The sequence below is a fragment of the Crocodylus porosus genome, unplaced genomic scaffold (genome assembly GCF_001723895.1).
Source record: "Crocodylus porosus isolate Cpor-Errol unplaced genomic scaffold, CroPor_comp1, whole genome shotgun sequence".
In the NCBI taxonomy this organism is placed as follows: Eukaryota; Metazoa; Chordata; order Crocodylia; family Crocodylidae; genus Crocodylus; species Crocodylus porosus.
This window is the reverse complement of record NW_017728897.1, coordinates 862,896-887,580: the sequence shown is the minus strand read 5'-3', so window position 1 is coordinate 887,580 and position 24,685 is coordinate 862,896. Positions and strand designations below refer to the sequence as shown.

Sequence of the window (24,685 nt, the reverse complement as noted above, 5' to 3'; positions counted from 1 at the left end):
GCAGTGGGGATGGGCGCGGCGCGGAAGAACACGCGGTGCTGGGGCAGTTTGAACGCGGCCGGCGGGAGGGGAGCCGCATTTCCGGCGGCGGAGGGGGCGGTGCGCAGACAGGGTGAGCGCGGGGTGCTGCGGCGGCGCCTCCTACCCCGGGGCTGGGTGACCCCTTCCCTACGTGGGTCGCGGCCCCAGCCCGAGCTTCTGTCCCGGCGTTGCGGGAAGGGGGGGGGGCGATGGCGGAGCCGGATGGGCGCACCGCAGGCCCGGGGCCGCCGCTCTTGGCCCAGCCGCGCACGCTTGTCACCGAACCCATCCGTGAGGCCGCCTCTGCCGCCGCGTCCCACCTTCTCTCCCTGTCCACACGCCGGTTGCTTTCACGCTGAGCAGCGAACGGCCGTGATGTGCGAGCGGGCGCGGGCGCGGGCTCGTTGCTTGGTGTTGGCTCGGGTGCGCGGCATGGGCAGCTCTTCTGATCCCTTCTGGAGCCAGGGGGCAGAAAGGGAATCGATGCATGGGCCATCATCCCTCGTGGGTTGGGAGTCGCACGCACAAACTCACTCTTCTAAGAAACAACTTGTGCTTTAAGGGAAACTATTATTTAAGATGCCAACAGCTCCTAAAATGCTATGAAAGTTTTTAGAAATAAACACAAAGAAAGACCCTCACTAATTACCCAGGGGGAAACATGCCTCCAAATACACATATTTGGGGGGTTTCTTTCAGGGGTCAGCCCTATTGGTCTGGGGCTACATGATACACAGGGGAGTTGCCCACTCCTGCACTCCACTTAGCTTGAAAAAGGATACTGTGTTACCCAAAAGTTTGCCAGCAGCATCAGCCCACCTCCAAGGTGGTCCAATAAAAGATAACAGCTGGAACCAAAAGACTATCCCGATACTTGCAGGCAGACGAGGTTCCTTAGGTAAATATGATATTTTATCAGACCAATTGAAATACCAGATACACTTGTTGCAGGGCTGTTGGTTGTAGCCATGTTGGTCCAAGGACATAGGCAGGGTTCTTGGGGTAAATGTGGTATCTCTTAGACCAGCTGGGGGAAAGTTCTTGGCAAGCTTTCTGGCGCAAACCAGGCATTGGGAAACTGCTGCTGTTATTAGTGTTGCTAAGTCTCCCAAGAAAAAGAAGCGGGGCTGCCTTTAATAGTAAACACTGGCAGGCAGCAGCAGTGCCAGCTTCTTCCCGACTGGGGGCTGTGCTGTGTGAGAGTAGAGCAGATTCAGCTGCTGCCACCTGTGCAGGGTGGGCAGTGGTGCTGGGAGGGGGGACTGTGGGGAATTTTGGGGTGGCTATAGTCCCCCCAAGTCCCTTCCTAGCACCACCCCAGCAGGGTCTGCAGGCAGCGGATTGTGGCTCTGGACCACTGCTTCAAGGACCTGGGGCAGAGCCGTGATCCACTGCCTGGACACCTTTGCTTGGGGCATGCAGGCTGCAGATGGTGGCTCTGCCCCACTTCCAGACCACGGTGTCACTGCCACAAGATCCCAGCCCAGCTGCAGAGCAGCTCTGGGCCCTGCTGCATGCCCTGCCAGGGCTGTTGGGGCCAGTCTCCACGGAAACTCCGGCCCCATGCTGTCCAAGTATGGCTGTGCTGGGGTCTGCATGGAAACTGGCCCCAGCCACACTGGCAGGAGCTACTGGGAAACACTGGCTGGATCCACCACTTTGTCCACCCCCCTGAACTATAACTAACAAAAATAAGTAACCTCCAAATAAAACACACTGAAAAAATGAAAGCAAATTTAAAAAAAAAGCCAAATTCTGATTATTATTGGCAACTGTGGCTGTTATAGTTGTTCTCCAAGGTAGAAAAGAAGCTAAATGATAAGTCTGTGAAAATGCAAACAGGTGGAAGTTTGGAAGACAACAGGTGGAGCTAGGAGTGGGGGAAGTGAGGGAAATGTGTGCAGGAATGCAAGTGGTCAGCTAGAGGCAGGTTACCTGGGGTATCAGATGTCAGACAGATACCCAGCTGTTTGTAGGTGAGAGCACAGGAAGTGTTATGCCAGACAAAGCCAGCTGTGCATCTTGTCTGTACTCTGGAAATTGCTGGTACCAAATGCCTGAGAGAAAAATTAAATACAAAGGTAATTGTATAGATAGAAAAGCTATCACCATAAGAAATTCTAGCCTTTGGAAAGAATAATGGAACATCTGGAATTATACAGGTTGCAGTGAGAGTGCAGCAGCAGTGCTGCTGGTTGAGAATAAGGGGATCTTGAGTTGCTGGGAGCCTTCTATAAAAGCAAGCCACTAATTCTGGTGGCAAAATGTATACATGAGTCAGTTTTTAGTATCTGCTTGCTGAAAATGTTTCCGATTATGTTTCAGTTTTTAATGGAATGTGAAAGTTATGTGTCTTATATCAAAATAAATGTGTATTATATTAAGGGGCTTCAGTACTCCACTGTGATATGCATTTAGTTTTATATAATTTATTTTTAACCAAGGAAACTAAGTGCAAAATATGTTGGTCATGGTCTTAAAATCGCAAAAGTAAGGTCCCAGAGTAATGACATTCCCATCACAGAGCTGTGATTGCTCTAGTAAAACATTAAAATTACTGTCATGTGACATTTATGCAAATTACGTTGTACAGAGTACAAGGGGTAAGATTTAAGATTGGTTTGAAAGAATATAGCCTGTAATAATCCTGACTTACAACTTGGAAATTTCTGCCATCATGTCGCATGGGTGTGGATTTTTTTGTTATAGCGAGGCACAAATTTTGTAGTACTACGTGCATATAATATAGTTAATGCTGCATCTTTTTCCCCCAACAGGAAGGCCAGCCACGTTTTTTAATAAAATCTTGCAACATCTGCCTGTAGTAGCAGTTCAGAATCAGCCTCTCGTTCTATTACAAAAAACACTGCTGTTATCAGTGGTTCCTTTCTTACTGATAAGGAGCCACGACTGTAAGAAGACAAGGTTGATTCTATTTTTCTGGACGCTTGGAACACAGCACTGACAATGCATAGATCATTTAGCCAAATGTTAAATGCTGCCTGGGAAGACAAAGAAAATATAAGCAAACTTAATGAAGAAGATGGAGTGGCCTGTTCCATGGCAGTTCCAAATCAAGAGAAGATTGGTACAGTGGATGAATCAAAAGCCACACACCTTTCTGAAATGCAAAACTTAAGCACCAAGAGTCAGAAGAAGTTTGTGCAGAAAGCCAGTATTATAAGGGACAATATGATAAGTGACAAATATGTGCTGAGAGAACTGGACCAGAAGAGCAAAAATAATAGCAATCGACTTTTTGGAAATCTTTCTGATTCACTGAAAGGAAACCAGTCTGTTGAACCCACCATGCCCTGCATGACACTGGGCAAATGGGATAGTCCTTCAAAAAGTAGACCTACCTCTGTGGGTAATGCAAACTATCTGACACTTAATGAAGTAAATACTATTTCTGGTCCATCAGAAAAACGAACACAAAAACCTGTTGATTTTGCGACTGTAACAGTAGCTGACTTCAACATTACTCCTGAGTCTTTTACTAAACAATCTACAGGTAAGGGTTAAGGTAGGAAAAAAATTCAAGTTTCAAAATATTGTGCTTCATATGCAAGTGACAACACATCTGGTGTGTTGCATAATTTACACTCCTTAAACGTTTAATAGTAGACATGTTTTGCTCCCCAGCAGATTTCAGGGCATTTGGGATAACTCTGTAGTGAAATGCTCTTAAGGTAGATAGGAATCCAGGAGGTAAAAATTTAAAATAGAAATCTGATTTGAAATCTGAGGTTCATAATCCATGATTAAATCTGTGTGGTTTAAAAACAGTTACGAAAATCCAAGATTGCTGGTTCAGTTGGGAGTACAGTTAAAATTGGCAAAAGAATTGGCTTCCAAAAGGCCCAAGAAATGAAACATTTGGAAGGTGATTTAAGGAAATGATATGCTTGTTCCTTTTAAAGGAACCCATTTAGTGTTCGTGAAATGGAAGGGGTAATCTAATTGACAGATGTCACCCATAATGCAAATATACTGACTGTAAAACACAAAAAGTTTTGCTGCCTGTTGTGAACTGTCTTTTTCTGACACGTAGATGTCAAAGAGAAATGGCCGTAAACTGTCCAATGTTCATATATTGGCATATAGAGGATTTCCTTTTAAATTTAGGATTTTTTGTGTGGCACGAGGGGACTCTTGAATTCCTATTCTTGTGCTCTAACGTTTGCTGAACGCTGCTTTGGGATGAGCTGGTGAAAAGTAGACTTGGAGATCACTTTCTTCCAAATGCTTGGGGATTACAGAGATGGGGGAAGAAGACTTTGGTGGGGGGAGGGGGGCAAGGTGAGAGAGACCTAAATGGGTGTTTACTACAGGGCACCAGACCAAGGGGAGGAGCTTGATCTGGAGTTCTCAAGAACTGACAGAGGCGGCATGTGCGAGGGACTTGGTTGTCATGGGTGACTTCAATTACCTGAACATACATTGGGAGGAACACTTGGCTAGGTCGGATCAGTCATGTAGCTTCTTAGCTGTAATCAAGGAGCTTTTTCTGACCCAGGAAGTGCAAGGGTCAGCCAGAGGTACGGCTCTCCTAGACTTGGTTTTGGCCAAGGAAGATGATCTGGTGTGTAGCTTGAACATTGAGGGTAGCCTGGGCAACACTGACTTTGAGCTTATCAGGTTGACTCTCTGCCGTAAGGTTGACAAATCAACTAGCAGGATTGAAGTCCTGTACTTCAAAAATGCTGACTTCAACAGGCTCAGGGCATTAGTAGGGGAGGCGATGCGGGACTAGGTTACAGAAGGCGAATGGGGTACTTGAAGAGTGGTTGTTCTTCAAGGACACAATCCTTGAACACAAAACACCGTTCCCATGAAGTGGAAAGGTAGCAGAAGGGCTGGCAAGCCCTCCTGGCTTAATAGGGACATCGCAGTCTTGAAAAAGAAAAAAAAGAGATGTAGACTCAGTGGAAGCTGGGATGGTCCTCAAGGAGGACTATACAACAGTGGTCTGCACTTGTAAGGAAATTAATAGGAAAGCTAAGGCAGCAACTGAGTTTAAGTTAGCCAAGGGAGTCAAGGACAATAATAAGTCCTTCTTTAGGTATGTAGGGAGCAGATGGAAAATGAATGGAAGCGTGGGACCCTGCTTAACACCTTAGGACAGCTGGTAATGGACACTCAGGAAAAAACTGAATTCCCACTTTGCTTTAGTATTTCACTGGACCAAGGGGAAAAACAAGCCAAGATAAGGGTCACTGGGGGCACGGTGGGAATGATAGCCTTCCCATTGTGGATGCTGAGCTGGTGTGTAACCAACTAGAAAAGCTAGAAAACCAACTAGAAAAGTCAGCGGGATCACATGGACTTCACCCAAGAGTACAGATGGAGCTGGTTGACGTAATCGCAGAGCTTCTGGCAAAACACTTAAAAAAATCGTGGCACACTGGGGAGATGCCTGAGGATTGAAGATCGGCACAATGTTGGCCTTCTTCCAAAAAGGGGAAGAGGGAGGACCCAGGCAACTATAGGCCAATCAGCCTAACCTCCATCCCAGGGAAAACCCTGGAAAAACTCATTAAAGGATCTATGTGCACTACACTCATTGAGGGTAGGGTTCTGAATGACAGCCAGCATGGCTTCGTCACAGATAGGTCTTGTCTTATCAGTCTCTCACCACCTGGACGCAGGAGAGACGGTTGACATTATATACCTAGACTTTCAAAAGGCTTTTGATTTAGTATCCCACAATATTCTTGTGGGAAAATTGTGGACTTAACAGTTTAGTGGGTGGAAAACTGGCTGTATGGTAGGGCCCGGAGAGGTCTCTTAAAAAGATCTGCGTTGTCCTGGCACAAAGTGGCCAGCGGTGTCCTTCTGGGGTCCGTGCTTGGACCGGTGCTTTTCAACATCTTTATCAGTTATTTGGATGCGGGGGTGAAAAGCTCACTGGTCAAATTTGTGGATGACACCAAGTTATGAGGGAGTGTGGTCATGCCAGAAGATAGGTTGCAAGTACAGGTAGACCTGGACAGGCTGGAGAGCTGGGTGGACTGGAACCAGATGAAGTTCAACACTCTGAAGTGTAAGGTGATCCATTTGGGGGAAAACAATTCCCAACATACATACAGGCTCAGTGGTGACAATTTGACTTGCACCATAACCGAAAGGGACCTGGGGGAAGTGATTGACCATCTCATGAACATGAGCCGGCAGTGTGATGCTGTGGCCAGCAGGGCAAGCAACACACTGGTGTGCATTAACGGTTGCATCTCATGTAAAACTAAGGAAGTGATACTCCTGCTGTACACAGCACCGGTGAGACTGCAGCTGGAGTACTGCATCCACTTTTGGGTGCCGTACTTCAACAAAAACGTGGAAAAACTTGAGACGATCCAGAGAAGAGCTACTTGTATGATCAGGGACTTGCAAGACAAGCTATATGTGGAGAGGCTGAGGGACGTGGGCCTCTTCAGCCTACGGAAGAGAAGGCTGAGAGGGTACTTGGTAACAGCTTACTGCTACATCAGGGTTGTATGTCAAGAACCTGGTGAATACCCCTTCACCAGGGTACTCCTGGGGAAGACCAGGAGCAATGGATAGAAACTCCTGGAAGGCTGCTTCAGGCTTAATACTAGGAAAAACTCTTTCACAGTCAGGGTGTCCAGACTGTGGCATAAACTCCCTCCACAGTCACCTACCCTGGAAATCTTCAAAAGGAGACTAGACACTCACTTCACTGGGGTCACTAGAACTCAGTTGTCTTTTCCTGCCTAGTGCAGGGGGACTGGACCCGATGATCTACAAGGTCCCCTCCAGCCTCAAACAATCTATGAATATATGAAACTAAGACACCCTGGCATGATCCCCTTTGTGTCCCATCTGCTCCCCGGAGTTTTGAGAGCATCTAGTGGAATTTCTTTTTGATACTGAAATGCTCAGAGTAAGCTTTGATTTTGTCTTGGTTTTTAAATCCTTTGGAAGAGTGGAGGGAGAAGTAAGTTCATGCCACTCTGGATAAGGACTTCCAAAGGCTAGCCATTGCTTCAATTTGAGCTGTTTGTTTTAATTTTTCTAGAGGCCTTGGTTTCCCTTCATTTTTGCCATGGTGGCATTGTTGCATTGTTTCTATAAAGACAGGAAGCTTTTCATATTTTGAAAATGCACAGCCTTTATTCTCTAGCACAGAACTCTTACAGAGTTTGTCTTTTCTTCAAGCGTCCAAGGACAGTTTCTGTGAATTAGGCAATTAACTGCTGCGATATCAAATGTTTAAAGAAAATTCTTCAAATACTGCACCTGGGTAGCACTTCAAATGGGACTCATTGTTTTGAGAAACTACTTCCTAGTTTTTCTGAAGGCTTCCCAGGTGTTCTGACCCCTGATATTTCATTGCAATATTTGCATTCCATTTTGTTCATTTCAGGGCAAGCCAAGTCTTCGTTAAAATTCAGGCGTCGGTCTACCATTGGAGTACGGGGTTCCCCTGAAAATAATACCCTTATTCGATACCTTGCTGAGAAAAAGAGAAACAGACAAGAAGATCATCTTAAGCAGGTGACAGTCTTTTCCAGAACTCGTATAGGGGTGGTGGGGGAAAGCAGAGGATATGACGCAACTTAGGTGATTGATGATGACCAGCTCATTTTCGTAGTGGAAAGCTTTTCAGTTACTATGCAATGTCAAGCACTACAATAAAGTTTTTCACCCTTGCAAACTTACTGTAAAAAAGTATGAAGGGAAAGCAGCCTTTAAAAATTGTTAACCTTCTCTCCTTTTTCTTCATGTTGTATGACATTCCTCCTCCTCTTCAGCCAGTGTTATCAAGGTATTTCCTGTATAGCAGGTCTTTTAAATCTTAAAATGCTTGGATTTTCTTAAGTATAGCTTTAACAATGACTTTCCTGGGCTTGTAATTTGCTTTTCAGGTATTCAAAAAGTATTAAGAGAGTTCAGATTACAGAAGGGACTGACACATGCAAATTTTGTTACAGAGCTCAGTTTTAACTCCTGAACTAAGAGATAATACATCTCAGGAAAACGATTCTATCTTTAACATCTTGTCTTCCCAAATTTTACAGCCTTTTTCCTTGTACAGTAAAAACATCAAATTCCTATTTGAATATGAAACAAAACTCAAATTTAACCAAGAAGTTAGGAACAATGTTTACATAATTATGTGTGTAGCGTTGTTAAAGTCCTATGGTAACACTTCACATCATAGTTGACTTTGTTTTTCCACGGGTTTACTTGCATGCTTTTATATCACAAAGTGGCCATGTGCATCATAAAGTTATGGTCATATCTTTACTGCATAAATCAGAGCCCATGTACACATTTAAAAAAATTAAAAACCTGGATCTGGTGTTTGCTTCACTGGACTAGTCCATCTGCTATGCTGTCAACATCAGTCTAAGTGTTCATGTGCTTATTTTCCTCTTCTGAGGTATAACTGGATGCTGATTTCTTACAGGAAGATAAGTATGACTGCTTTAGAGGGTTTTCCTTAAATATCAGTACTGTATGAAGTAATGTGAAATACAGATAGATACTGTTGCTTGTGTGATATAGTTTGCATAAATATGGGGGGAGATGCTAACCCTTTGGAACTGCAGATTGTAGAAAAATGTTTTCAGATAGCATTGCATTTTATAGCAGTTGTATATTACGTGTGGTGAATCTCATTTTTATATTGTCTCTTGGTAAACTTGGACTAGTAACCAAATGAAACAAGCCGCTTTAAAATGTGCTTATTTGCTTTTTAATTTTGCTCTTGTGTTAGTGAACAAATTCCGAAGATGAAGTGAATAAGTTTTATATTTGAACAGCATAAAAAGATGCTTTTTAATATGTTTTAGCAGGGCAGCCCTTTTGATCATCAGCATGTTGGCTCTTTAAAGGATAGAATGCATACTTTCCAATCAGCTTTTCAATCAGTGCAAGAAGATGAAGAGAAAAATTGCTTACCTGGGCTCTTGCAGGAGGAGAGAGAGTCCCAGACAGTGTACTACTGTAAGTAAGATAAATCTGAAACTAGAAATGTGATTATTGCTATTCATAGATGCTAAAGTCAGAAGGGACAACTTATGAAACCCTAATAGTTAATCTAGTATGGATGTGTCTGTCCATGGTAAGTGTCAATATTGTGGTGTCTAACTTCTTGGTAAACCCTGAGTTGTGACATTGCAAAGAATCCTGAAGATAAGTGAATGCTCCAGTGTGTTTATCTCTTGTTTCAGTAACTAGCCTAATAGCCTTACCTTGTAAAGTTTTCTATGTATAGTTTGCTCTGCTTGTATAGATACCAAATAATTGCATCTGCCCCAATTCATTGCTTGTTGTTTCAATTGTAACAACCTGATTTAGTGCATAGCATCTTTGTAATGCAATTGTACCCTGGTTAATGGTGAAGGGGAAGCAAATCTGAAATGGCTTCTATTAGAAGCCTTGAGAAGTGATGAGAGGCAGCAGCTGTGAAGCTGAAGGGCTCCTGTGTGTTCCACCAGTTTTCATAGCAGTCCTGAAAATAATGGGAAGTAGTTAGTTCAAGGTTGTTAATACTATAGCCCACACATAGCTGTATATGGAAAGAGCATTATTTACCTGAAGTACAGAAAAAGAGCATTATTTACCTGAAGTACATATAAGCGCAGTTTGGTAACTGCATAGCCTTCTTCAGTCCCAAAGCTAAGCACTTAAATAATGTGATATTGAGGATGGTTTATGGTCAGTACTACTCAGAATGTATGCCAGGCTGTTGGATTTCTTGTTTGTAATTCGTCATTGAACATGTTTGCTTTTATTGTTTGCCTCTTTAATAATGAATTAATAGATTATGAGACTGTAATTTTTAAAGTTTCATATTATGCAGTGAAGGCGAATGGATGATGACCTACATGGAAAATCACAATTAAAAATAATTATTTATTAATGCAGCTCAGAACAAATTGCCTTTTCTGAAACGGAATGAATGGGCTCAGTTGAATGGAGAGTTAACATCTGAGTGCAAGAAAATTGCTTACAAGGAAAGTTTAAAACAAGATTTACGTAATGATGATAAAACTTTTCCTGGTATTCAGAGATGCAGTATTGTCTCTCCACCCCGAGAAGCATCTACGGTATGTTTGCCTGCATGGCTATATCTTTAAGAGTGCGGAAATAGTGAATACAGGTGACCCTTGCCATTCACAGGGGATACATTTTCGTGATCCCCACGAATGGTGAAATCCGTGAATAGCGGCAAATAAGGCCTGTGGTGGGGGGGGTTACAGCTCTGGCGGGAGACTGGTGGCAGCAAGCGCGGAGCTCCCAAAGAGCTCCTGCAAGCATATAAAGTGCATTTCAAATGCGAGTTCGGCATTTGCGAATATTTGAAACCACGAATGCCAAACCCGCAAATAGCGAGGGTTTCATGTATATCTTTGATTACCATTTAACTTCAGGTATTGGAAAGCACTTGGAAGAAAGTTTTGTAAAAGATTCAATTTTTTCTCTTCACGTCAGGATCGAGTGCACTCCTGCTCTCTAAAATAGTACATATTAATAGTTTTACTGTGTTATTGTGCCATATATTTGTATGTGTGAAAAGTACATACATTTCATTTCTAGGAAACTGCTTATGCACTACTAAATATTACTGAATCTGCATATTTATCGTTGAAAGCTATTCCATCCAGAAACATCTTAAAGACAGTGCAAGGTAAAGGATTCATCATTACTGTTGCCAATTCTTTATTAGAAGGCTTAAAACTGAAGTTTTCTTACAGATATTGCACTTGCTTTTCACAAACAATGATACATTAACTTGAAGATGTGCTAATGATCTAAAAATCTTAGATTATAACAAGTAGTATAACATAGCACAATTTTATATTGTAAATTATAATGTAAATTTCAAAACTCCTTAATTTATAACACACTGTTATTTTCCTTCACTGATGATTTGCACTCTTGGAGTTACCTTAATGAGTTAATTCAAGTGTACTCACCTAGTGCACTCCTGGGATGTTGAGTTCAGTAAACTCTGTTTTGAAATGTGTTGAATGTAGTATTATATAAGACTTCAAACCAGGATGTTAGGCTTTAAGAAAAATTACATTAGTATTTAGAAACTCTTACAATTTATATGGAATACTGAACTTTAATAACTATGTGAATTTTTTTATCCTGCATCTACCACTTCTTTATAAAAGACCATAGTGGAAATGGTGACATAATCTTAAAACTAAAATAATTTCAAAACGGCAGGAATACTATTTTTAGCATGAATGAACCTATATTTCAGGTAGTATGAGTGAAATGGTATCTCTCATATATTACATCTCTAATTAAGACTGATTTAAAATATTCAGCCTCAGTTGTTACAACATAAGCATGCTGCTGCCATTGTTGGGGTGGTTTTTTAATTTTACTTTTGAAGTCCTTTAATCTTTCCGTCTCTTGACTTGGCTTTAAAAGAGGACTTCAGCTCTGGGGGTAGCAATGAAAATGTTAGAAGCAACACTACATTGCAGCTAAGAGGGAAGAGAGTTAAATTTGCGGAAGAATTGAGCCTGGAGATATTTGATAAAGCAATGCCACCAGTTACACCTCTGCAAAAGGACAACATTTCAACAATTGAGCAGTCACAAAGCGGCTCCAGCCTTCGGTCGGTCCTGAAGAAAACACCAATAAAGCACCTGATGGAAAGTGTGAAGGTTAGTGCACTGATGAGTTCCTTAAAATAAATCTGACATGCCATTGCATGTCTGTAGCATGTACTATGTAGCAATTTAAACATAGTTCAATTTTTAAGAAATATAATAAAAAGTATAAAGCACTGAAGCCAGTTTGGACTTATGTTAGTGTGTGATTGTTGGGGGTGTGGTCTATGTGCAAAAGATGGCCTGCAGGCCGGATCCAGCCCACAGAGGGATTTTGTCCAGCCTGCGACAGGTCCCTCAGTCTCGCCTGGCCCAGACACCACCTGGCCCATAGAGCACATCCCACTACCCCTGGGCGCACAGCGGGGCTGGGGTGGCTCTGCAGCTGGACTGCCTTTCTAGACAGCCCAAGTGGTGACGTATCTTTCCGGGTGCAACTGACTCCAGCCCCATGATACTGTTGCGGACCCACGCACACAGCCCCAGCCCTGGCCCTCTCTGCGCTCACTCTGGACCTGGCCCAATGGAATGAACCGGCTCTGGACCAGCTGGAGCCTGTGCACACAGCCTCACCCCCACTCTGTGCCTGCTTCAGACTGAGGAGCAGCAGCAGCGGGGGCCAGGCAGAAGCTGCTGCTTGGAAAGGGGAAAAGTAGCCCTCCTCTTCATGGCCAGGTCCATGCTGAAGCCTCCTGGAGCCTGTGCCTAGGCTGCCCAAATAGTTGCCCGCTCCTGTGTTAAGAGGATTTTTTTGTATGTCTTCGCTGTTTTTTCTCAAAACGTGAACAGGAATATCCAATGCTCAGTTGTCAATTACTAAAAATTATTTCAAGGAAGAGATTCATATTACTTTTAACTATATTTTGTCTTAATGAAAAAAATGGTTTAATTTTAATAGGAGAACTTAAACATCTCCAGAGGTGAGAAGGTAACCGTGTCTCCCTTAGCATCCAGTCCCTCAACAAGCTGTGAAGCGTTGCAGACAGGTCAGAAATTGTTAAATGTTTTCCGAAGTGGCTAATTGTTTCCCATTTATCTAGGAATACAGTCAAGGTTGAATGGATACTTCTGTATTAGTAAACACAGCCTTGTGGAATCTGACAAAAAATATACATGTGAGCTAACTGTAAAGCGGTGTAGGAGTGACTTCATTGTTTGTGAACTAGGAAGAAAAACTGACCAAGAACGGGCAAATTTACTATATATAAAATGCCGTCAAATGGTATAAGTGAACAGTTAGGAGAGGAATATTATGTATTTTACTCTTTGTTTTCAGTGCCCTTTGCACTTCTAATAGCAAAGGTACATATTTTGTTGGAAATGTAACTTTTCAAGTTGACATTGTTAAAAGGATATTTGTCTTTAAATGTGAGAAAATGTATGAATGCTGACTGTTTAACATCTGGAAATATACCTGTGGCATTAAATCTGGAAAATATTTCTCTTTTCCTTAATACTCTAAATAAATGTTCATGAGAGCCCTTCTGAAAATGTGTGTCAACTCCATTGGAATTTCCTAACTTAAAGCAATTGCTTGTTGAAACCCTGAAATGAAACATAAGATTTGTTGAGTAAATAATGATTTTTACTTCTTTTTGGATTTGCTGTGTAATTAATATTATTTGTTATCATAGACCAAACTGAGCTCGACAGCTCTGAAAAGCCAACAAAAAGGAAAAAGGTCACTTTTGGGAGAGATTTAAGCCCAGAAATATTTGATGAAAACTTACCAGCAAATACTCCATTGCGAAGAGGGGCAATGCCAGCCGGCCAGTTGGGATCGCAGAGCAGTAGTCCTTCTAGAGCAGTGGGTCCTATCAAAGAACCACTGTCCCAACCAAATTTTGATGATTCTGATGATGTGAGTTTAAATGATTAAATCAGCTTCTTAAAGTCTCTACAATATGCTTATATTTTCCACTTAGTTCAGTTTTTAAAAATTTTTTTCACTTTTGAAATCTGAAAAGGTTAGTATCCTCTGATGGTTACACTCCTGAATTGTTATCCTTTTGGAATTTTAAACACTGTCCTCACCTTCAACATCCTTCCTAAGTGGGAAATAATTCTGTTGGAATATTATCAGTGCATATTTTTACTTTTATTTTTTTAACATTAAATAGATTTTGTAGTGTGTTTCTGCACACAAACACATACATCTAACAACTACACAAGTCAACCTGGATTATGTACATGTCTCATAAGTAATATAATAAGGTGAAAAGAGAAAAAATAAAAGGAGGGAAGAGGGGGAGAGAGAGAGAGGAGAAGAATTTAGTTACCAAAATAGTCTAAAAAATCTTCCCAAATTGCAGCAAACTTTTTGAAGCAGTTAGGGCTGCTAAACATGACGCTCTCCATGGACACCAGCTGTGCCATCTCACTGTACCAGATTTTGACCTTTGGAGATGTTTCACTTTTCCAATTCAGTAATGCAATCCTGCATGTCACTAATAAGATTTGCTATAGGAGTGCAATCTGGGAAGGATTCAGTTTGAAATCCTTAGGGATATACCCAAGAACACACATTTTTGCCAAAGGTATCAATGCTGTGTTCAAACTACGTTAACTCTAGTTATAATTTCTTACCAAAAGAAGAATTAATAGGGTATGATCAAAACATGTGAGCAAGCATTGCCTGCATTGCATCACATCCCCACCACATTTACTGATAGTATAATTCATTTTTTAAGTTTCAAGGGAGCCCAGTACAGATGAAAAATTACCTTTTGTTGTAAACACTGTGTTTCTTTATGTCCTAAATGTGACTGTTAGCAAGGGTAGTTCAATACATTTAGAAACCTGCTAATTTAAATTAACTTTACGTATTATTTTACTATTTTTAATCTAGGAATATGTTAAGCCTCCTCAAGAGCTGGTGAAGAATTTTTCCATGACAGGCAATTCTTTACACACTAAGGATGTGGAAGGTAATTTAGAACTGTTACTTGTGTGGGGTTTTTTTACTCTGTATATGAACAAAGTCTCTGTGTCTTTTTTGAGAATTTAGGGAAAGGGTGACAGTTGGTTACATTCTATATTGAAACATGTTTCAGTGTGGCTTTTTAGGAAAAAAAAGTCCTTATGATTTTCCAGTAACATTTTATTATTTTTCACTAGCTTTTAGGTCAACTCAGCATCATAGATGAAATCTCAGGATTTATCCCTGAATATGTACTAAGTTGAACTTCAGCTTACTTTTTTTTTGTATTTATATGTACTGTTAACAACTGAGTGCTGAGCTTAAGATGTTAATTTGAACTCAGTGCATGAAAGATGAGCGTGATGTGATGGAGTCGCTTTTGGTTCTACTTTCTGCCTAAAAGGTGTGTTGCCTCTGTTACTGAAAGTACATTGGTCAGAGTGCTAACTTACTAACTCTCCTGAATCAATGAAAGCTCTGACATGCATTTGAAAGGGTGTAGGATCAATCCCACAAGGTTTAGAGATGAGCATAAGAGATCACATCAAACTGGTGGAATTTTGTTATATCATCAGTTTCGTCCCAGCTACACTGAGATCAGATACAGGCTGAGTTTTGTGTTGTATCTGAACTTCTACTAATTCTGCAGTCCCTTCAATGGGGTTTTTACACTGCTTGCTTAAAAAACAAAATTAAACAGTAAAAATATACCTTTCAAAATAACTTTTATCAAAATGATAAATGTCTTCCTGCTGTCATTTTTTACCTTCCAAAGCTTTTAGTTTTTCTCCTAAAATATCCTATTTTTATATTTCATTTAAGTACCACCATAAGTAGTTAACTAATTTTTTTAAGCGCAGCACACTATATATACAAAACAAAGAAAAATGAAAGACTGTGCAAACCATTTATAGCTTATGCAGTGTGAAGACAGAATTAATGGATAATCCATCTGTTCCCTAAAAATGTAAATCTGTAAAAATGTAATCAAGACTATTATCTTTGTATTTTAGTAATAGAGACTGGCACTAAAATCTCTTGTACAAGACCAACTAGATCCTGCACTAAAGGGAAGGTAAATATATTTTATTTGATACCATTTCCTTTCATTACTCTTATAAAAGATATTGAAGATTTTTTTCATTAACAGTTTTTTCTCAGAGAACCCCTATTTAAAAAGTGTACTTTTGCATATATAAATATGCCTTTACTCAGTGTAATTATTTTATCAGACAGCTTGTATGTTTTAACAAAATTGCCAGTGTTGGGTATTTGACCGGTTAAATAAAGTTCATTCAATTGACCAGTCAAATACCAGTCAAAAATTGTAAAAAAAGAAAGAAAGAAAGAAAGAAATTGCCAATACAGTCAAATAATACACATGAAAAGCATAAATTTTCCATTAAGAAATGTGTCAAAAACAGTAAAAATCATATTTCTGTCAAGAAAAATGCAAAAAATATTCACTCCCCATAAAATTACTATAAACTTCAACTGGTTAAAAAATAGGCAGTCAATTGGCTGGTCAGTTGACAATATTTGACTGGTCAGTTGACTGGCTTGCCAACCCTAAAAATTGTGCTTCCATTTGTATAAAAATGTAACATCTCTGACATGATATTAATAAGTTCAAAACATTTTCTGAATCAGAACATAACTCAAATGTGTGTTCATAAGAAGCTATTTCAGGAGAGATTCCTTTTGATAATTTAAAAAATAAATATTAAGATTTATGACAGCACTATTCATTTGGCCATTGATGTTAATATTTGCCATTTTCCCTCACACTCAATCCTGGCATAATTACAAGGGGTATTCCCCTGCATATAGCTTCAACTACTTGGTACATCACCCGCCTGAGAAAATATGGAATTACAGAGAAAGACCTGCTTATTCCCGTGTGTCCCCCCTTCCTCCACTCCATTTTTTTTTTGTTTAAAAATACATTACTAAGGATGGATATATTTCTGGGTGCAAAAAAAGCAGACTTGGTAAATCTTTTCTCATTGCTGTAATACTTAAGCTTCCGTGACTTGGTTTATCAATTTAGTAAACTTGAAGTTTATTACCTTTGGGGGGTATTATCATTTCTGGTCCATGTTATGTCCTTGAAAATAATTAAAACTGATGTTCCTTAACAGTATATCAACAGTTCAGAAGAGATGGATTTTAACATCTCGACAGGCAAAAGAACCAAGAAAACTAAAGATACTAAAAACCCACGAAACTGCAGAGGTCAAGGTTCAAATACTTCTGCCTCCAGAAAGACACCGGTAAGTGATAATCCACTATACATTTGTAAATATGTCACTAGATATTTTTGTCCTACACCACCATTTCTCAACCTGTGGGTTGTGACCCAAAAGTGGGCTGCAAGAATATATGAAAGGGTTGCGAACAAACTTTAAAAATTGATCAGCAAACTTTAAAAATGGATTCTTCTTTAAAAGAGGAAAAACGTGGAAAAGAATTCCAGTCTACAAGGGGCTGCTTGGGGGGTCTCTGCTGCCCCACACACCCACCCCTTTCCCTACATGCTGGACGCTAGGCGCAGGAGGCAGCAGGTCGGGAGCAAGGGGCACTAGCTCAGGACTGGCCATTGATTTTTACAAATGGGTCCTAGTACAAAAAAGTTTGAGAACCACTATCCTGGACAACTCCTGCAATAAGTTTTTCTCTTTCATGGGTATGTATGATTATTACTTAGCTATGTTCATTGTAAATGTTTGTTGGGGTGGGGGGAGAGATTGCTTTTATGCTGTTGCTAGTATACACTTATCTGTTTCCTTGCTTTCTTGGGTTCGTTTTTTTGAACCCCTGTTCTTTAACATAGCTTTTTGTGAAGGGGAGCTTCAAAGGCTTTATAAGCTGCCTTCTCCACATCTGTCTGTCTGTCTCTCTTAAGACTTGACACAGGGGAAGATATCTCTTAGTTTTAAGTCAGAAAGAACCTCTTAGCTGCTACTTATGCAAAGCCCCCACAATGATTGTATGCAGCAATAATTAATATATTTTTCTATTTGTATACTGCTGCTTTAAAATTTTGCATAAGAGTAGGATTTTGTAAGAATCAAGTGAGCAATTTGAAAGGGAGGTAACTGGACATTTTTTAACTTGAAGGGTACAAATAAATGGTAGGCACAAGTCTGTACTGCTTACAGTGAAAGTGTGTGTATGTGTGTGTGCTTCAACTTGCCGTTTCAACAGTTTGACCTGTCTTGAACTTGCAGATTGATTCTAGATCGTGTAAGTTTGAGATGAAACTTTCTTTGTAAGAGTAACAAAGGCAATAGAGCTAGTTATTATTTTAACTGTAGAGAGATACTTATCTCTAACTGATTGTTCTAATATTAACCATAGAGAAACACCATTCTAATAAGCTATGTAATATTTTACTTGAAAAATATAAATGCGGCTTATTCAGGCATGTGGGTTTTTTTTTTTTTTTAACTCTCTCCAGAAAGTAAAAGATCCAGGCTCTGGGAGGAGAAGAAGAAGAAGAAAGGTACAGAAATCCTTATATGGGAAGAGAGAAATTGCTTCCAAGAAGCCTCTCTTAAGTCCAATTCCAGAGATTCTGGAGGTGGTCTCTTCATCATCATCATCATCTCCAAAAACGCCACAGGCAAATACTATACTCTTTTCAGGTAATATAATAGCTCTTTGTCCCTTCCATTTTTTTTCCCAAAATAAGGGAGAGAATAGTAAAACAGAAAAAACCTGTCCAGGCTTTGGGTGTACATGAAAAATTTAACAAGCCTCCAACCCTTTTCTTCTTATGGGAAGGGGTCACTGGGAAAGAAGAAGGAAAGATTGTAATAGCAGAATAGATTCCTTGGAGCATTAATGCTTAGATTCCCAAACAGGATAAAACTGAACTCTCACACTGCCCTTATGTGTATTTAAAATTAATGTTATTACAAGAAGAGTCAAATACATGAAGTTGTCTGGTAAATTAGAAAATTCTAACAGTGTGCTAACTGTTCTAAATTTTCAGTTTCTCTGTATGGGTTTGGACAGTCCCTTAGCTCTTTGTTATCTTGAGATTTTTAACTTAACACTTTAAAAGCAAGTTGAATTCTACCTATATAAATTAGTTCATACAATTGAGCCTAGTACTAATAAAGGATGGATGCTCCTTATTTTATCATTTTAGAGTAAAAAATGAACTTTCCTCCCAACATTACTCAATATAATAGATCAATTTTAAATCTTCATGTTGGTAAGAACCAACATGCCCAAATGATATTACATTACTTATTAAACTAATCTTTTCTACTTCACGTTTGTGAAAGACAGACTTGTAAGAAACCTCAGTTTTGTTCACAGCAGCTTAACTTGGACAGCACAGAAACTATGTTCCTCTGCATCTTATCCTTAACTCCTTTATTGTAACACTAATTAAACTCTACAGTATACATACAATATCATCTTCTGCAGGAGAGGCCAAAAAAATTCTAAGTTATCGCGAGATGGCTTCCCAGGATTTTGATTTTGTGATCCATGTTGTGTGTCATAATTAAGAAAAGTATTTTGTACAAATCATGGTTGCTACTCCCTTCTAAAGCTGCAGTTGCCATTGCAATCAGGGAAATATGCAGTCATATTTTGAAGAAGAATTATGTGTACTCACATAATGTGACTTTATGTATAAAAGGTGGGACTTAAGTACTATTAAAAAATACTTCCATACTTGAAATTGACATTTGTACCTAAATGCCAGGTGATGTCTGGCCCTGTATAAAATAGTATGGTTCCTGCTTTCAGGGAAATAATTTCTCAAATACACAAATCAAACAGATGTATGTTGGATGGTGAGGAAAAATGGTTATTTTAGTGCTGTAAAATATTGGTGCTTAGAAAAAAGATTGTTAGAATTTTTCTAAGTATACATTTATATTTGATATAACAGTTGAAACGATTTGGAAATATTTAGTGTTGGTTCTGAGGGATTTGAAAGAAGTAAAGTTTTATATACATTTGACATACTAGGACAGGGAGGAAGTTTCAGGCACATGCGTCACAGAAGGAAGAAGAGATGAGAGACAGTATGAAGGGAACAAATAGGGGTAGCTGTCTGGAAACCTACTCATCGCTAAAATTAATGCTGCTTGGCATATAGAATATTATATGTATTTGATTTTCAGAGACTGACTTTGTGACTAGAATGCAATATTAACTTAGCTTTTAGCACTTCCAGTTAGCCTGTTTTTATGGGGGTGTTTGAACAATATTGTTCAACGTGTTGTTTGCCTGCAGACTGTTAGCAGTAGTTGCTCTTGATAAATGTGATGTGTTAGTTTGATTGAAGCCAGACCACACACTTTAAGAGTCTCCATGCAATTCTTAACACCCCCCACCACACGCCAAAAAAAACCCCAACAACCTGTGGGATAGTCTTACCTGAAAGACAGATTGTGGGCATGTAAGCAGTTCACAATTGTTTTGTTGCTAGCCATCCATAATACCTTTTGAAACTGCTGTTTAAAATGATGGTTGTTTAAGTGGCATGCAGTAAAGATTTGATTTATTTGTAATAAATTCGCTTCTTGAAATTTTATATTTTAGTCATTTTTCTTATTCAAGCAGTTCTCTGTGTGTTCCATCTGTAAATTTGTTAACTTTATCCTGTTTTAGATAATCCTGAAAACAGTTGTAACCACATAGAATCTTTAAATGAAGCTATGAAACGGAGAAAAATGGTGGGAAGAAGTAGAAGGAAAAATGTGTCTATAACAAACAAATGTCCAGACTCTAAAGAACTTGACATTGTTGAAGCCAGCAGCTCCTCTGACACAGAGACTCAGTCATTAGACTGTAATCTTTTTTCTGTTTCAAGCAATCATACGGAGGTGGACAGTGTGAGTGAAAACACTGAAGCAGAAAATAACCCTGGGTCACCCTTTATGTTACTAGATCAGAAAGAGAGTACTATTTGTGAAGGTAATCGGATCAGTGAAGAAGGCAATAAGTCCACCTGTGAGTGGTGTGAATCCAGTGTTACAAGAAGGCATGTTTTACCTGTTGTTAAAAAATCAAATTCTCCTTTGAAATTACCAAATATTAATAGTCAGGAAGGGAAACGCATTTCTCTATTTGGTAAACCTGATAATACTCAGCAAGAGGAAGATGCTGTATGTGCAGAGCCCAAGAAAGAAAAAGATGGTTTAGTAGGAAATAAATGTGTACTGGAAAGTGAAAATCTTTCAAATAACTCAGAAACTCGAGCTCTTTCAATACCTCTAAACATCCAGGACATGGACTTAAAGAAAGATATTAAAGAAATGGAATGTCTCACTGAAGACTCTGGAAGAGGGGACGATATCAATAATGTTAATTTTAAAAGGTTTCCAAAAAGAGGCAGAAGAAGCACAGTGTATCTTCCTGGAGTTGTGAACTTGGATTTTGAAACACCTGGAAATAAAATGTCAGGTTCCTCTTTTAATATGAAGGAAGTTTTATCTGCATCCCATGTAGAAAGTAACTCTGAAACATTTAATGACCTACACAACGCTATAGAAGAGTCTTTCAGGAGGATGAGTGAAACTTGTGATGAAAACAGAAGTGTGAGGCGCAGTATGAGATTACATAAAGATGCTAAACGTGAGGGACTTGCCTGGATTCATATACCTAATAAACTTGACAAGACCTCTTCTCTGTCAGTTTCTGCTTGCAAAACCAGGAGGGCATCCTCTATATCCATGCTTAAAGAATCTGAGAATATTCACCAAAGTCAAGAAAACTGGAATCAATATTCAGCACCAGGAAAGGAAAACCATGAGTACGTTCCTCTTGCTGGAGGTGCTTACAAAATGAGGAGGAGGAGGAGTATGTGTGTATCCACTCTTCTAGAAACTAGAAAAGTATCTCAAACCCAGAAAAAGAGAAGGGCAAGTCTTGTAAGCAGAAATGACAAGAGCCACCAGAAAGATTCTGAAGGAGAAAAAGCTGTAGAGAACCAGACGACCACCTAGCTGAATAATTACTATCTATTTCTGAAAGAAAAAGGTCAGTATTTTAATGTAGATTTTCTTTAGCTGCCAACTAGCTGTGTCTTTAGAAGTGGCATTTAGAAATTAAGGGACAGGGATTTTTTGTGGGTGATACCTTTTGTTTGACCACCTGTGCAGTTGGAAGGGACATAAACAACTTTTTCGCTACCACTGTACCCTTCCCCAGGTCCCTGAGGGAAAAAACCCAGATACAGCAGAGCTAAATTTCTTGTGTTGCTTTTGGTTTTCGTATCAAATTTTGCACAAGCCTCTTTTCTGTCTGTTGTTTATCTCTGCTGTGTCTGCTTCTTTCTCAGAGATCTGAGGAAGGCTAAAGTGGTACCCGAGAGCTCACCGATGTCCTTCCCAACTATCCAGTTGCTCCAGTGAAAACTGTCACTCACAGAAATCCTTGCCTTGGTTTCTTCCTGGACCATGATGGCTATGACATCACCCCAACACTAGCATTTAGAAATTGGATGTTCCTAATTTTGATGCCACAATAAAGACTTTTTTTTTAATAAGCATTCATTTTTCATGTTAATTTGCCAAACACTTTAAGGTATGTTTTCCTTTTGCTTGGACATGTGGGGAAATAAAATTTCAAGGAAAAACAGTTTGGTTGTGGAGGGTACCTGTGTAATTGTCAGGAGTGACAGACAATCAAGAGACTGAAATTTTAACTTCTTGATGCTAGGAATTAAATCTCAGAGTAAGCATGTCCCTTCTGTAGCACAATTAGTACTTCCCACAAAGAAGTGATTAAATCCTGATTGTGTTACAACAAAACTAAACAGAAAGTTGGTCAAGGATATAAGCATTTTCAATAAACTAAGAAAGATGTGCTTCTACCTACTGTAGGAAGGAATGCTGTAGAAATCGGTGAGTTATATTCCAAGATACAGCAGCAGAACAAAATGTAAAACCTGTTAAAGAAGAGTACCCCTCATGAAATAATGGACTGCTTGGCTCTAGATGGAAGATTTCTTTAAAGAACAGTACAAAGTGAACTCAGGTTTGCTTTCAGGTTTCAGGATACTTTATACCATTTAATGCTTTCTCCAACTTGGACAAATATTCTACACCTAAGGGAAGTATTTTGGTAGGGTTGGGTTTTTTGGGTTTTTTTGGAAGTCTGCATTTCAGATACGTTTTTGTTGCCCTGTTTTTTTTTTTATGAGGAAGGAAGATATTAAAGCTGAATATACTCATGATTGTGAACCACAGCAGTATTTTTTTGCCCTTGAAACTGTGATTGCTGGACAAGATGTGTTTTATGGGCAGTCTTGGCACACATATTCCACTTATTAAGGCATAGTCAGCATCTGAAGTTTCCCATTCCCCTGCTGCATATGGAGAAATGCCAGCAAGTGCACATGTGGCTCTTAGCTGTTGCAGGAAAAGAGAAACAAAGTTGATGGGTCAAAAATAACAATCTTTATTGACAAGTTATGTTTAGGTAAGTGTGTGAGTGCATAGTAATCCATTCTTGCTTGTGGGGCTTTTGACAGGACAGGGGTCAAGCCTAACTCCATATTATTTCTGAGGACTAGTCACACCAGGTAAAAACTGAGATTGTCTTAACCAGTTCTTAAAGTATACTCTTCTAGTTGTAATTGTATAATTGGTATTTCCCCTGTGTGAATTTCTGCTTTGCAGATCAATTTTATAAATAATTGCTTTTGAAATCCATGTTAATTTTTTTCCAGATTTCAAAAACATCCTAACAAATCTGAAGTTCTCTACAAATAACATAACAGAAGAAAGCTCCTGCTGGGGGCCAATACTTCCCCTGTTCTGTAGAGACTTTGCGTTACCTTCTTGGCATCAGCGGGTCTGGAGCTCCCACTGCTAAGTGCTACGTGTATTTCACATTAGTATTAGTTTCTTAGAATTGCCATTTTTTGAGGAAGGGTTTCTTTAAAAAGCGTGTTTTAATCTGTACCGTATCAAATGGGAATGTTTTTAAGGTTAAACCATTTAGAAAGGGTTGTGCAAGTGCCTGAGAAAATGAAGTACCATTTAATTGAATGGTGGCTGTTTTACTTTTCAATATATGTATACTTAACAGAATGTGTAATATACAGTAGTTAACACCATCTTCCTGTTTACTTGCTTCTGGTTTTCACGGTGAAATGCAAAATTGTCTACTATTGTATTCATATTTTACACTGTTCTGTTTCAACACTAGTGAAGTGAAAGGTGCCAGCTTTAGAATTGTTTCCTACTGTTGAAAATTATCTCCACTGTAAACTTGCCCTAACACTTTATATGAACCAGAATAAAATTTCTATGCATTTGGACTTGTACAGTTGGAAATTCAAGTTAAATTATTGTATTTTATACACAGTTTACTTGTCCTATGTGCAGAGACCTAAAAGCCAGGGGCTGCTAAGCAACTTCCAAGAAACGTCATCAAGAGAAATGTTCATGCTGTGCCGGTGAATTCAATTAATGATTCTGCATCAGGACATGGCCTCTTTCTTACTGTTTTCATCTTTGCTTAAACCTCTCGTGAACAAAATGTTTCTTATGTTCTTATTTGCTCATGGTTGTCTTCTACTTTTAGACTGATGTCTAGGAAGAAATAATGCATGCTGCCTCAACAGTAGGAAAATGAAATCAACTGACAATTAAAATTTTAATCTTTAAGGTGGGAGATATGATGAACACCCAAACTACTGTGTTAAATTCTGCTTGTATAGCAATATCTTTGCATTACCAGAAGAGGGCAGTCTGGCACGAGTTGTTTTTTGTTTAGTTTTTGTTGTTGGGGGGGTTTTGTTCCTTATTTTATTAATAAGGTAAGCATAGACAAAAAAACCAACAACATGTCACAGAATTAAAAATCTTTGAAACAGTCCCAAATCATAGGAAGGACAAAATTGTATGTTGCTTTAAAATTAATAATAGTGGCTGGGTTTAGTGCTTTTACTTGAGGTTTTTTGTTGTTGGGTTTTTTTTACTCATTTCAAATATTATGGGATCAAAGTGGGATAAATGGTTTTAAAAACATAGTGGAGTTATTCTTCTGAAGAATAACAAATCTATATTATATTGTTATACAGCTTATACAGTAATCCATAATCTGGACAGAAACCTGTGTATAGAGCCTGCACAGCACCATCTCTCCTGAGACTTCTTTTTTC

General features: G+C 39.4%; 1 protein-coding gene across 1 annotated transcript; it reads left to right on the top strand.

Annotated features, from left to right (window-relative positions):
• The first annotated feature begins 2,401 nt into the window (after positions 1-2,401).
• On the top strand, positions 2,402-23,842 carry CDCA2 (cell division cycle associated 2). Its single transcript, XM_019556562.1, has 14 exons — positions 2,402-3,535; positions 7,409-7,539; positions 8,841-8,994; positions 9,919-10,100; positions 10,591-10,681; positions 11,440-11,678; positions 12,523-12,610; positions 13,259-13,485; positions 14,473-14,551; positions 15,564-15,619; positions 16,686-16,817; positions 18,005-18,191; positions 20,182-21,552; positions 21,854-23,842. The coding sequence occupies exons 1-13, from the start codon at positions 2,989-2,991 to the stop codon at positions 21,516-21,518; spliced, it is 3,450 nt and encodes a 1,149-aa protein (XP_019412107.1). The 5' UTR covers positions 2,402-2,988; the 3' UTR covers positions 21,519-21,552; positions 21,854-23,842.
• Positions 23,843-24,685: the final 843 nt, after the last annotated feature.

What these genes read in the sequence shown, in the direction of transcription:
- CDCA2 (XM_019556562.1), top strand. Translation starts at nt 2,989, where the DNA reads ATGCATAGATCATTTAGCCAAATGTTAAATGCTGCCTGGGAAGACAAA. An exon ending in TTTTACTAAACAATCTACAG is followed by an intron (nt 3,536 to 7,408) that starts GTAAGGGTTAAG and finishes TGTTCATTTCAG; the next exon opens with GGCAAGCCAAGTCTTCGTTA. An exon ending in ACACACTAAGGATGTGGAAG is followed by an intron (nt 14,552 to 15,563) that starts GTAATTTAGAAC and finishes TTTTAGTAATAG; the next exon opens with AGACTGGCACTAAAATCTCT.